The 13,498-nt window shown below is 55.2% G+C and overlaps 1 protein-coding gene across 2 annotated transcripts in view; it reads right to left on the bottom strand.

Moving 5' to 3' along the window:
- Window positions 1–3,188: 3,188 nt before the first annotated feature.
- The window catches only part of NAV1 (neuron navigator 1), a 210,937-nt gene continuing 200,627 nt past the window's right edge, over window positions 3,189–13,498 (bottom strand). For both annotated transcript variants that reach the window (XM_079911959.1, XM_079911960.1), the window contains 10 exons: window positions 13,237–13,334; window positions 12,980–13,075; window positions 12,608–12,767; window positions 12,022–12,257; window positions 11,223–11,377; window positions 10,995–11,066; window positions 10,364–10,560; window positions 9,789–9,907; window positions 8,194–8,391; window positions 3,189–6,340 (listed from right to left, as the gene is read on the bottom strand). In XM_079911959.1, the coding sequence (XP_079768085.1) occupies window positions 6,245–6,340; window positions 8,194–8,391; window positions 9,789–9,907; window positions 10,364–10,560; window positions 10,995–11,066; window positions 11,223–11,377; window positions 12,022–12,257; window positions 12,608–12,767; window positions 12,980–13,075; window positions 13,237–13,334 (1,427 nt within the window). In that variant the 3' untranslated portion in view covers window positions 3,189–6,244. The remainder of the gene's footprint in view (window positions 6,341–8,193; window positions 8,392–9,788; window positions 9,908–10,363; window positions 10,561–10,994; window positions 11,067–11,222; window positions 11,378–12,021; window positions 12,258–12,607; window positions 12,768–12,979; window positions 13,076–13,236; window positions 13,335–13,498) is intronic.

Consider the following 13,498-nt stretch of genomic DNA (forward strand, 5'->3'; position numbering starts at 1 on the left):
TGATAAAAACCATAAACACAGACACACACACATATCCAGGTTTGGGGGTTTGTGCACAATAAATTAAAAAAAAAAAGTGTTACAAAGATTCCTGCCCACCTTCCACCTGAGGATCGCCATGCGTTTGAGAAACAAGATTCCATCACACAAACAGCGCTGCCTAAAACGGGGACGGGTGCGTTAGGGACAAGGAAAGGAACCCAGCAGGGGCTGTAATTCATTTGAGAAAAAGATTGTTCTGTTAAAAAAAAAAAAAAAACACCAAAACCCAAAAAACAGCAAGTGGGAGGCCCTCGCACAGCAGTGGCCCAGAGACGGGCTGGGATGGGACTGGGATGGGAACCCCTGCCTTCCCATCCACATCTTCTGTCTGGAGACACAAGACATGGCCTGGATGCGGGGAGAGCCCGCAGGAGCTGGACGAAGGGCCCGGGGTGACTTTAGTGCAGCGCTTCACTCGCCTTCTCGTGCTCTTCCAGCTGCTTGGTCCCCGAGCCCAGGAGGCCCAATGCCAGATGGTTCTTCGTCCTCCACCCACAAGTGCTCTCATGAGGAAAACGGACAAACTTGAAACAAAACCAGTTGTACGCACCTCATCTCCCACAAGGCCCCACCAGTGGGGGTCTGTGAGTTTGGAAAGATATGAAGCTCCTTTTAGATTAAAAAAAATTTTTTTTTATTCTGTCGCCATGAGTAGTTGTGTGTCCCGGTGCGGGGAGAGGATGGATGACCCCGACGACTTGGTACTCCGCTGCCTCAACCTTTCTCCTGCGGACTGAGCAGGGCCGGGGTGTGTGTGTGGTGGTGGGGGGGCAGGCAGGAGGTTCTCGCAGGTTCTCAGACCTGGCAGTGCCCTTTAGAACTGGGGCAAGGGCGAGGGATGCTGCTAAGAGAACAAGTTTTCATGGAAATGCAAGTCACATTTTTAAGCCATTCTCATCCTATTATATCACCAGAAAAAGGCTGAGTAGACACGTCACCCAGCCGAAGAGCTACCTGGAAGAGCTCTCCCACTACATCCCCCTGGGAAGCCCCTAGGAATCTCAGAGCCATGACATTTCTCTCTGAAGGTTGTGTTTGACTAGGAGATGCAAGCATTCCCCCCTAACTTCTGCCCAAAGGCACACATACCCGTCCTTTCTGTTAAATGAAAGGAAGAACAGAATCATGAGGAAGCACGAGAACACTCTGAAACTAATGTTAAAGTCTGAATTATAACCGAGGACCTTATTTTTGGTCCTAAAGCCCCAGTGTGGGGACTCTGACCCTTGGCTTTCCCTAACACAGTGAGCTGCAAACTGTAGTGTACAGCAGAATTACCAAGAGGTTCGTTAAAACACGAATCACTGGGGCTTCTCCCCAGTTTCTGATTCAACAGGTCCGGGATGGGTTCTGAGAACTTCATTTCTAACAAGTCCTCAGATGCTGCCAACGCTACTGGTCTGGAAACATATGTAAGAACATATTAAGAAATGAAAGAGGTGGGCGTCAGCTCCCAGTTCCGACGCAGAAAATATAGCAGCACACAATATGTTGTTTTGGCAGAAAGCTATGAATTTGAGTAGGGAATGTCTGTCACGGGGGCCTATCCAATTAACTCGCTTGTCTAGAAGTCAGAATAAATAGTTGAGAGGAGGCAAAAAAAGAAAGAAAAAAGAAATGAAAGAGGTGAGAATTCCCTGGCGGTCCAGTGGTGAGGACTCAGCGCGTTCACTGCTGTGGCCTGGGTTCAATCCCTGGTCAGGGAACTAAGATCCTGCAAGCCGAGGGGCACAGCCAAAAAAAAAAAAAAAAGAGAGAGAGAGATGAATCAAGGGACCAAGTGTTCACTTACTTCCACGACCATGCCTATCACACAAAACTCTCCGTGGCATAACCACTAAGAACCAAAACACCAAACGGGGAGGATCCAGTACACACAGGCTAATTTTCCACTGTGTTGGTATTTCTGCAGCTTCCAAATTTCTCTTGGTGGCCTCACATTCAGACTATGCCGTCTCTCGCAGGGTCTGTGGCTGGAGCTGACACGCACACAAGGACCCTCAGCAGTGAGCAAGCCAAGGTGGCGGCCCCCTATACCCCTGATCAGGTTGACTGAGGGCTCATGAATATATAAAACGGATTCAATCATAAAGGGCATTATCCTCAGGCTTTGGCCTTCTGGGAACACAGTGTCCCTAAGACCATTTTCTTACGGCCTCTTTGGTGGGGGCCGTGGACAGAACTCACTAGTTATCAGTCATCCTAAGAGAGTACTGGGGTTCCACTAGTGAACCCTCTGGAAGAGCACATTTCATCCCATCCGTTGAGGGGGGTTGCTTACTAGTGGACTAGAGTCTACTTACTAGCTTCAGCTTAGGTAAGGCTTCCCTTAGGTAAGGGAAAAAAGTATGATGAGAAGTTACATTTGGTGACCCAGATGACTTTAGCCCTAGGAAGAATGCCTCGTCAATGTGTGATTAGGACAGGTGCACTTCCTCTCCCAAACCCCTTGCAATAAAGGGTCCCTAACGCAGCATGGAGGCTCGCCCTGATCCCAGCTTACGGGGCCAAGCCCCACTCACGCAGGCAACTTTCACCCCTGTGCAGGGTTGGTGTGTGTGAGGTGCTGGTGGGAAGGCGCAGGTCACCGCCGCTTTCTTCCCCCTCTTGGAAAAGTACAGGAAATAAAGTGACCTCAGAGACTGAAGAGTGCCCCTCTTGTCTCAGGGAGCTAGGAGCGAAGAAATGGTGAGATTAGGCCCAAACCAGGAAAACCAGAAAGCAAGAAATAAAAAATTTTTAAAAAATCACTATTTTGTCTTGGGTCCTTAAGGAGTATGGATAGATGAGTGAGAAGGTTGGTAATTCAGAACCAAAGCTTAGCATGTGACCAAAGCTTAGCATGTCAATCACTAAGGACTCTGCAGTAGGGGCTCCCCAGGGCCTCAGGAAACCCAACTTCCCTGCAGCTTCCCGAGGCTTCGACCACGTGACAAAGATGCTGGGCTGACACTCACGCACACACAGAGATAAGCACCGCAGAGCTGCCTCAAAGCAGAGGTTTTAAAAAATACTCGGTGAAGCTCAGAAAATAGGGAGTGGCAGCAGTCAGCTGCTCTTGTGAGAGAGACACACACAGACATCGGGTCCTCTGCTGGCCTCCATCACCTAGTACTTTATTTTTCGTGCCTAGGCAGGGGCTGAGGACAAATACACTGGACAAAACGCGTTGGTCTCCTTCATCCAGGAACGAGGGGCCGCGGCCGCACCTCTGCCCTGAAGCGGGGCTGGGCGTTGAGCCACGTGGTCTGCTCGCCGGCTTTGGTGAGGAAAGGAGTTGGGGGCTGGAGGAGGGGGAGGGCACACACTCCAGTCCTGGAGAGGCCGGCTTCTTCTCAAGGTGCTGGGCGTTGCGAGTTTAGCCCTGGGACCCAGCTTTTCTTTTTTGAGGGATCCCAGTGGTCTCGACCAAGAAGCAAGGGCGTAGGTGGGAAAGAATGCTGTGGGTCTGCACTGGCCACTCATTCCAGGGTGGAGGCAGTGGGGCTCGGGCTTCAGCTCCAGAGGACTCGGGATGAGCGCCCCGAGGGTCCTAGCACCGTGAGGAGTTTCGGCCTGCCCCGGTCGCCATGTCACCGTGATTCCTGGGGGATGATGCACGCCCACAGCCAGGGGCCCAGGCTCCAGAGGGAAGGCGGAGGGGCAGTGCCACTTCGCCAGATGGGATCCCGCTTCCTGGAGGCAGGCGGCTGGAGACCCGGGCTAAACGCGGCAGTCAGCCGAGAGCAGAGCGGTGGATCCCCCGGGAACGGAGATGAAACGCCGGAACCTGAGGCCTCCAGAGCCAGCCCGCTGAGGATCCACGTAAACTTCGCGGTGGTATCCACGGTGACCAGGGAAGCGGGAATCGCTGTGGGGGGTCTGAGGCAGTTGGAATGGAGGAAGAGGGTCACCCCTTTCCTTTTTCTCAAGTAGCCAGTTAACGCCCATGACCGAAGGCACTGGCTGGGCAGCACCGAGAACAGAGAGAAAGGCTCAGCCCCCGGGTGGAGACGGCGCTGGGAGCCTGAGCCCGGCCACGGGACTGCAGCCGGGGAGGGGCCACGAGAGGCCAGAGCCCAGAGAAGGCCCGCTCGGGTGTCTCCCCGTCCTTCCAAGCTAGAACGCCCAGCTGTGGGGCTTTCCTTCTTCTGCACGGCAGAGACCTTAAGGCAGTGATGTCAGCACCATCCTTGGACAAGCAGCCTCTTCCCGCTCAGAATTGCATATTTTCCGGCTGAGCTGGGGGTCTCCACGGCTCTAGCAGCATCAGCAGACATCGTCTCGAGCAGAGACGAGCCCGTCACCCATGGCAGCCACCAGGTGAATGCAGAAGCTTTTGGAGGGAGCAATCTGGACCACCTTTTGGACCTAAATGAAAGTCTTCTGATACGAAGATTCAGAGGCAGCTACTCCTTGGTTTGGCGGGACAGAGCGATCCTGGTTAGTGATTAGTGTGCCTGTAGGTTCTGATAAGGTCTTGTGCTACTTGGGGATCTGAAGAGCAAACACTCGGGCCCAGGCTCATCACACATCCCTGGTCTGCAGAGCCCCAAACCGCAGCCTCACCAGGCAACCCAGCGCGCTGGACAGCTAATCACGGGCTTCTCGCTGGCTGGCTCCTGGGGTTTTGGCTCCATTTCTCAGGTGATCCTGACGGTCCAGAAAACAAGGAGACGTGTGCATTTAATGGAAGTTAACATTTGCCTGCTAGACTGTGAACGTAAGGGCCCACGTCCTTTTTTTTTTTTTTTAACCTAGTGACTTGTACACGGTAAGCGCCCTGTAAGTGCTTGTCCGATGAAGGAATTAGGACTGCCGAAACTTCAGGGCAACTTCTGCAAAAAGTGGATCCCTTTGGAAGGCAGATCTCTGCCACCAAATCAAACTCCTTATATTCTGATTGGGAACATCTCACATGGATGTCCACTCCTAAGGGACTAGTCACTTGTTCGAAACCAACAGTAAAGGCCGGCTGGGGACTGTGGATTCAGTTGGGCAAAGCGGTCGCCGTCAGGATAGCGCAGCGAGGGGCTCCACAGGCCCCAGGACAGAGAGACTTCCAGTTTGCGGTTTTTCTCCGGTCCACGGGGAAGCTCAGATTAGATCTTGTATCAGGGTGAGGCGATGCGCTCTCCTCCAGAGGCTGGCTGCCGGGCTCCAGGCAGAGCGTGTGTTTTCTCAAAAGGGACCTCGAGGTCCCTCGTGTCCCGCTGCTGAGCCAATGCTACATGTCCCACGTGAGCCCCAAGGGTGGCAGACACAGTGGCATGGCAGGTGTCTAGCTGGTACCAATCAGGTGGCATCGGGCTCTCCAAAGAGCGGCTTGGAAAAGCAACGTGAGCATCTCGTGGACGTGGGAGGAAATGGGAAAAAAAACAAACCAAAAAAAGAGGAGAATAAATAGGCAAATGGGAGGGGAAAATGGAAACAAAACAAAAAACAAAAATAAAAAGTAAAAAAAGTAGGGTTTATTGACTCATGCGTGTTAAATTAGAGGCTGAGATGGAGCCGGCGGTGCTTCTCTGAAGGCTGTGGTGGCACCTCTGGGGTCGGGCAGCTTCTCAGCTCACAGCCGTCTCGTCGGTGCCCCCATGTGGTCCAGACGGCAGGGCGGGCGGCACGCTCTCTGCCCAGGCAAATGGATTTCCTCCCTCCAGCTTCAGCTTTTGCTTTTTTTTTTTTTTAAACCCTTTACAGATTGATTTAAACGTTTTTAAATCACATGCTTCTTTTTCTGGGCTGCAGCCAAATCTTGGGGTGCGGGGAGAGCTGTTGGCAGTGGCGATGGAACTGGGCAGGGTCCGCGGGAAGGTCTGGGGAGCCACCGCCTCCCCCAGCAGATTCCCCCACGGGGCCGTGTCTCTGAGTTGTCTGTGAGCATCAGTTAGGAACTACTGCAGGCTTGTTTGATGTCTTCTGAACCCCTCCCCAGAAAGCTCAGGAGTTTGTAATTGAGACAAGAAATCAAGGAAAAAGACCCAGGATCATCTTTTCCCCAAAGTCACAAGAGGAGGCCAGGAAATGTACCTGGGGACACAGGTCCACCCACCAGTCCCACCGGGCGTTCTTTAAGGTGCAGCACCAGGAAGCCGCCCCCTCCTTCCACCTCCCCCCTCCTGTCCTCGTGGCCAGAGAGCCAGCGCCCAGGAGGAAGCGGGGAAGAGGAGGCTGCACGCAGCAGTGGCCGCGTCCTGCTGTCCTGCGACTGGCTGCCGGGCCCTCAGAGCGTGGCCTGGAGGTTGGGGTCCAGGATGCTTTCTCGGTCTGGAGACTCGATGTAATTGGCAGCCTCCTGAAGTTTCAGCAGCATGGCCATCTAAAGAGGGGCGGAGAGACAGTTACGGAGAGTTGGGACTTTGGGAAACACAGAAAACCAGACTGTGGGTCTGGTCCTGCGTCTGCAAGGGGCTGAGAGCCCAGAGAGTTTGCGGCTGGTTCAGGAAGAGGCCAAGATGACTGCTTCCACTCTGGGTGTAAGCTCGAATGCGGGGACCAGCCCTCGGGAGTGACGGGCAGGTAGGGTGCTGCTCTGGCCGTGACGTGCAGGGAAGGCCAGAGGGCAGAGCCACCTCCTCCCTGCAAGGCGCCAGCGCTCCCCGGCCAGTCCCAGGAGGAGGTGGGAAGGGCCCAAAAACCGTCTAACAGCTCTCCTTGTAACAGACCACGGCCCAGCGGCTGCATCCAGTGCCCTTAGGACCTGCTTCTCCCTAGTTCCCACCTCATCGCTTCAGCGGGGCCTGAGCTGTGCCATGCGGCACGTGGGATCTTAGTTCCCCGACCAGGGATTGAACCCGCACTCCTTGCATTGGAAGTGTGGAGTCTTAACCACTGGACCGCCGGGAAGTCCCACCTCCCGCCCTTCTTCCCTCAGTTTCCCTCAACACTTCACGACTCAGACTCTCCATTCAGCTAAGGAAGCCTCATTGCCTCTCTAGGGCTCTGCCTTCCAGCCTCCGTTTCCAGGATATTAGCACCTTCCCGATTTAAAAGCCTTTTGACACAGAGGACATCTGTTTTCTACAAGGTCAAAATTTAAATAAAATGTCTTAGGACTAAAGCAGAGGAATCTCCTACTCGAAAAGGTAAAATTGCAAGGTCCTGGAGTTTGTGCACGTTAAGTTTTTCAGACCATCTACCAAATCATCCTCCAAAACAGTGACTGACAAATGCCCCCCCCAGCAGAACAAAGGTCCGAACTTCCCCACACACATGATTCTGCAAAGGTGAAACAGTTATCTCCTTGTCGTAATACGTGTCTCCTCAGTGATTAGAGGGGGTAAGGGTCTTTTTCTGTTTGTATTGGCCCTTTTTATAAATAGTATTTTTTAAATTAATTAATCTATTTATTTATTTATTTATTTTTGGCTGTGTTGGGTCTTCGTTGCTGCGTGCGGGCTTTCTCTAGTTGCGGAGAGCGGGGGCTACTCTTTGTTGCGGTGTGCGGGCTTCTCATTGCAGTGGCTTCTCTTGTTGCGGAGCACGGGCTCTAGGCACGCGGGCTTCAGGAGTTGTGGCACACAGGCTCAGGAGTTGTGGCTCGCAGGCTCTAGAGCGCAGGTTCAGCAATTGTGGCTCACGGGCTTAGTTGCTCCGCGGCATGTGGGATCTTCCCGGACCAGGGCTCGAACCCGCGTGCCCTGCATTGGCAGGCAGATTCTTAACCACTGCGCCACCAGAGAAGTCCCTTTATTGGCCCTTTGCATTTCCTCTAGTCAACGCCTGCCCCTTGCCTCCTTTGCCCATTGTTGTTCTGCGTGGCAGTTTTGGGGGGAAGGGTCACGCGTTCTGGGTGTCAGTCCTCTCTTGGCTACAAGCACTGCAGACATGTCCCCTAGTTTGTCACTTGTCTCAGCTTACTTTCCAAGGGCTCCTGAAGCCCCTGGACCGTGGCAGCCCGCAGGACGGCACCAGAGCAAGCACCCGTGAGTCCCACTGCTCTCCTGCTCTGGCTGCCGTTCCCACCTGGGCTCCGCGCGGACCCGGGTCTTTGCTAGAGGACACACACCTTGCTGGCGGGTGACACTGTGTAGCTTAGCCCGGGGTTCTGACGGTCAGAGTTTCCCACCCCCTGGCCTCATGCTTGTCCCGGCCTCCGGGCCCCAGCGGGCTGTGGACGAGGGTTCAGTTCTGTGACACTCTGACTTTTGCCTTAGAGCGGCCTCTACTCACCAGCGGGTCGGAGTCCAGGGAGCTGGGGGTGCTGTCCTTGACCGTCCTGTCTTCAGGGGGCGAAGCAATGCTGTGAGGGCCCACGGTGGGTGGGGGCAGGTGGTACAGCTTTGACTGGTCTTGTTGGGCTGATGGCCAGGGAAGAGTGTCCCGGACCCACTCGACGGGGTCCTCCCAGGCGGCTTTCTGCCCGTGAACCTGGAGAAGGAGAAATGTGATCACTGGGCGAGGACCCGCAGATGAGAGGCTTGTTCGTGGAGTCTCCTGAGGGCGTGTGTACTTCCTCAAACCTAAAGTTCGAGGCTCTGATCCCTGTGGGATTTCCTTTGAGTTTCCCAACGAGGGAAGTACAATAAGTTGGCATAAATTGGTAGAAACCATTCTGGAGGATAATTTGGCAGACTGCATTAAAACTTAGCATGGACAAATCTTACAATCCCACGATTTTATTTTCCAAGTAAGAAATTCTTTCAGTTTAGTAATACCTCTTGAAAGAAATTTCACCTTTGTTGAAATGAGATATTATCTGTGTAAAAATGATGTAAGTCAGGGGACTTCCCTGGTGGCGCAGTGGTTAAGAATCCGCCTGCCAAGGCAGGGGACATGGGTTCAAGCCCTGGTCCAGGAAGATCCCACGTGCTGCGGAGCAACTAAGCCCGCGAGCCACAACTACTGAAGCCCGTGAGCCACAACTACTGAAGCCCGCGTGCCTAGAGCCCGTGCTCCTCAACAAGAGAAGCCACCGCAATGAGAAGCCTGTGCACCGCAACGAAGAGTATCCCCCGCTCTCTGCAACTAGAGAAAGCCTGCGCGCGGCAACAAAGACCCAACTCAGCCAAAAATAAATAAATAGATTAATTTTTTAAAAACACAAAAGAGCTTTAAAAAAAATGACGTAAGTTGGAAAACTATTAATAATAATGCAAATTAAATGAAATAATGATACATTGCATCTCTAGAAATCTACCATATCATCAGGCAGTAACACATTACTGCTATGGATAATACGTGACCAGTAGGGTCTAGTCACCACATCACAGGTCATTGGATCATGCCCTAATTAACAGGTGAGAAAACTAAGGAGGTTTTTAAAAAAAATGACATTTTCCTTTCACACCAAGTTCTTATTCTAACTTTTACTTTTACAAGTGTTTCCACGTATTTCATTTGCCTTCGCAACACTGCCAGTGATTTAGGCAGAACAGAATTTATACCACCTCCTTTTTCACACATGAGGATATTAAACAGTTTAAATAACTTGGCCAGAGTAACATTTTATTAGTAGTTAGTAATGAGCTAAGGCTGTAATAGGGTTTTACTTAACTCTTTGCTCAATTATTTCTCTAACTGCCCTGATCCCTAGAGCAGAGCCAGAAGGCCTAGGGCTGGACACACGGCCCCAGGGTCAGCGGTCATTTAGCCATTCGCTGAACGCTAGCCGAAGGCAGGAAAGCAGTGTGGTCTGTCCAGTGCCTCACCCGACCTGTCAGGAGGAGACCCTGAAGATCTCCATGGCCCCGTGTCTAACCCTGTTTCTGCTCTGTGAGGTGGGCCAGCCTGGTGTCTGGGCTGAGCGGAGTCGAGGGCGGGCTCACCTTGATGCCGTCCTTGGCCCCTTCCTGCAGGTAGGGAATGATGGAGTTGTTCCATAGGTCAATGAACCAGGTCCGGAAGTCCTCAATGCCGATGGGGCAGGACAGAAAGAAGCAGGGGCCTGGGAAGAGGATGGAGCCGTGAAGACGGCCGAGACCCTTGCTGTCCCTGGTCATCTGCCCCCTTGACTCCTTTACACCAGGCAGAGGGTCTCATAACCACAGGGTTGAAAGAAGCGCTGGGCTGGGCTAAACTGAGACCGACATCAGGACGGGCAGGAGCTGAGAGCCTGGCTGTAGCCTCGTGAACGATGCCTCCCTGGGTGGACGGGAGGTGGGGGAGCGAGGGGAAGCTTTAAACTCCCCCGAAATCCCTTCCCAGTAATCGTGGGGAAACGAGGGCGAGGGGTCAGCTCTCTGACGGCTGACTCAGGGTGCGGACTGCGCTGGGGACGCTTGCGCAGTGACTCGGGCACAGGGTCGGTGACGCTATGCGCTGAAGACATGAGAAGGAAAGGGAGTGCCCCGACCCCGGCCCCCAGGTGTGGCGCAGGAGGCCATGGCAGGGTGGGCTATACCGATGAGGAAGTCCGAGGTGCTGTGCTTCTCCAGGAAGGTGTGCAGGTGGTACCACAGCTTGGGCACCCAGTCCAGCACCCGCAGCAGCTCCTCCCTGTTGGCGTTGACGTCGCAGTCCGACTCCACCAGCTTCCTCCTCAGGTAGCGAACCAGGAAGCCGTTGGCGGGCTCCACGTTGTTGGAGAAAGTCAGCATCCTGCGGCCAGGGACGCGAAGGGTGGGGCGGAGTGCGCGGGGGCGTGTCCGGCTCATCCCCCGCGGGCCCATCCCCCCCTCCTCCCACCAACGCCCGTGGGGTCCGCTGGACTCAGGGCCGCGGCAGAGCTGACTCTCAGATCGGTGACCCCCCTCAGGTAACCATCTGACCTCACTGGCCTGGACAGGGGGCGTGCGGGCACAGAACCCGAACCTCAGCCATGAAGCCGCACCTCTCAGCTTTACAGTCCTTTCCTGTCTCAGTGGCTCGTCTCCCCCTGCACTGCCACAGCACACACACACCTGCTCTCTCCCCAGCCCACAGGGCTGCGCTACTTCTCTTTCCTCCTGCTGCTCCTCTGGCCACATCCTGGATTGAACTGGTTTACAGACTCGGGTAGGGCTGGAAGGCTCATCCAGGGCCCCAGTCCTTACCTGAAACTCAGATGCAAGCCGTGATTGGGGGTCATTTTCACCGGCTGATTAGTGGTGCCTATAATATAGGGACTGTGGGAAGAGAGAGAAAAGATTTGCGTAGACTTGTCTGAACGCTCGCTTTCTGCCGCGTACCCTCCCCCGACGCCCGTGGAGAGTTCACAGCTTGGGCTGGCCCGGGCTCCCCTGCTGCCCGCCGTGATGCAGCTGGTCCCGACCCCAGCTTACCATTTGTGATACTTGCAGGTCAGGGCCCCGTTGACCAGCTCGCTGATGGAGCCCGCCTCACTCAGGTCATCCAGCAGGATCACCAGGGGGACATCCCCAATTCCCGTTTCCCGGTCTATCTGGTTAGCCAGGTTGGAGAGATACAGCTGCAGATCCTGAAATGAGAAGAGGCAGTGGGTCAACATCGGGAGCGGTGAGCCCCTGGATGAGCCTTGAAGAGGAGGGTTTCAGAGAAGCTGAGCGGGCTCCGGATGCCCTGGGGCCTCGGTTCCTGTCTGACGCGCTTGGACCTGGAGCTACGGAAGACACCACCCCAGGCCGATCAGCAGTGGCCCCTAGAGCCCACAGGGCTGGGGAACACACGCTCTTCTTCCATGGATTTACGCCAGGGACCACTCCTAATGGACGCGCCTCCCCGTGGGGCGGGGGCGGGGGCCAAGGTCTGAAGCCACGGCACAGCATCGGGGGGAACTGGGGAGGCAGCGGGACCTGGCAGGGGACAGCACAGTAGTGACAGTTCTGAGTGCTTCCCTGACGGAAGCCCCCAGTCAGGGACAAATCCTGGAAAGAAAGGAAATGAAAGAGAAGGGGGGCACTGACAAGGCGGGCAGAGGGCCACTGGGACATGAGGGGACAGAGTGTGGACCGCGGTCCCTGCTGGGGTGGGAGCTCCCGGAGGCCCGGGGAGGGAGGAGACTGGAGCAGGGCTGAGATGGGAAAGGGGGTCACCGAGGGGCAGGGAGGTCAAGGCAGCGGCGAGGAAGGGGAGGGAGGACGGGGCAGGCGGGGTGGCGGCCACCTTGCAGGACTGCTGGTGCATGTTGAAGGTGCTGACGATGCCCTCGGTGACCTCGCGGCCGGAGCGCTCTACCAGGTACTCGGCCAGGCGGTTGGTCAGGTAGGTCTTGCCGGTGCCACTGGGGCCGGAGAGGACAAGGCGCCGGTGCTTGAGCAGAAGGCCAATGTAGTGCTGCATCATGGGCTTGGGGATGAGCGTCTCAAACACCAGGCTGTCCACACACTTCTCCTTGAGACCTGGACCCCAGCCCCCGACGGTGTGAGCCTGGGCGGCGCCCTGAGGCTCACCTTCCTCACCCGTGGACCCCGCGGGAACCCCCAGGCCTGGCTCTGGACACGTGGGGCAGGCCGTGCACTGCAGGGGTGGGCGGAGGGGAAGCCCAGGCCGGGCAGAAATGTCCTGCAAACGACAACCTCCCTGGGACAGGTCGGGCCCGGGCTCGTTCATCTTGCCCCTCACGGTGACCTTCACGGTGACCTTCACCCTGTAGCCCCGCAACCAGTTCTTGCTCAAGGAACGCGTGACGGACCACCCGACGGTCTCCACCCCGCATTCCTCAGCCCCACACCCAGAAGCGGGGACTGACCTTTGAGGGAGACTGCTATGTTGTTGACCCCTCGGCGGCAGGGGGGCAGCTCCGGGGGCTCCGCATCCAGGAGCCGTTTCACGTGGCTGACGCTGTAGCCGTGGATGGACTCGGTGCTTAGTCCCAGCGTCGAGGCTGGGTCCATCTTAGAAATGTAGTCCTGACGGGACAGAAGGGAGAGAAAGGAGATGCGCAGGACACACACACAGACATGAAGGCCACGAGGAAGGTAGTGCTACAGGCACAGAAGTCGATGTGGAAGGGGAGGCGCGATGTCTGTCCCACTGAGCACTCCTGCACAAACCTCAGAGGCGCCCAGACCCCAGTGTCATCAGAGGACCAGCAGCCCCTCAGAGTTCTCGCATCCCTTACCTTGAACACTTGGAAAACAGCGTCATCCAGCAGCTTCCAGTCAACTTTCCCGCTGACCTTGCTGCACCCCAGGAAGAACTCCTGCTGCTTCAAGTCCTGTGAGGCCAGGGCAGATGCACGTGAGCCCAGGGCAGACGGCTCCAAGAAGGGGAGAACGTAAAAGGCCTTGGGAGCTGAGCGCTGTGGGTTCGGGGGTCCTTAGAGCCCAGATGTCCTTGGGTAGAAATGACAGTGTCACCCCCCCCGAAGTTCCTTACCCCTTTGATGATGTGCTGTGGGGGCATCCTCACTACCACCCGAAGAGTCACTTCCTCCTTTGGACCAGAGGTGCTGATACCATCCATGGGAGACAGGTCTGGAAGTGAGAAAAGACTGTTGGTTTGGAGGTATCCACAGGCTTTCCTACATCTTCCTGCCACTAGCCTTTCCAGATAAGTTTCTTTTTTTTTTTTTTTTTTAATTTTGGCTGCGTTGGGTCTTCATTGCTGCATGCGGGCTTTCTCCAGTTGCTGCGAGCCA

Source organism: Stenella coeruleoalba, assembly GCF_951394435.1.
Source record: "Stenella coeruleoalba genome assembly, chromosome: 1".
NCBI lineage: Eukaryota > Metazoa > Chordata > Mammalia > Artiodactyla > Delphinidae > Stenella > Stenella coeruleoalba.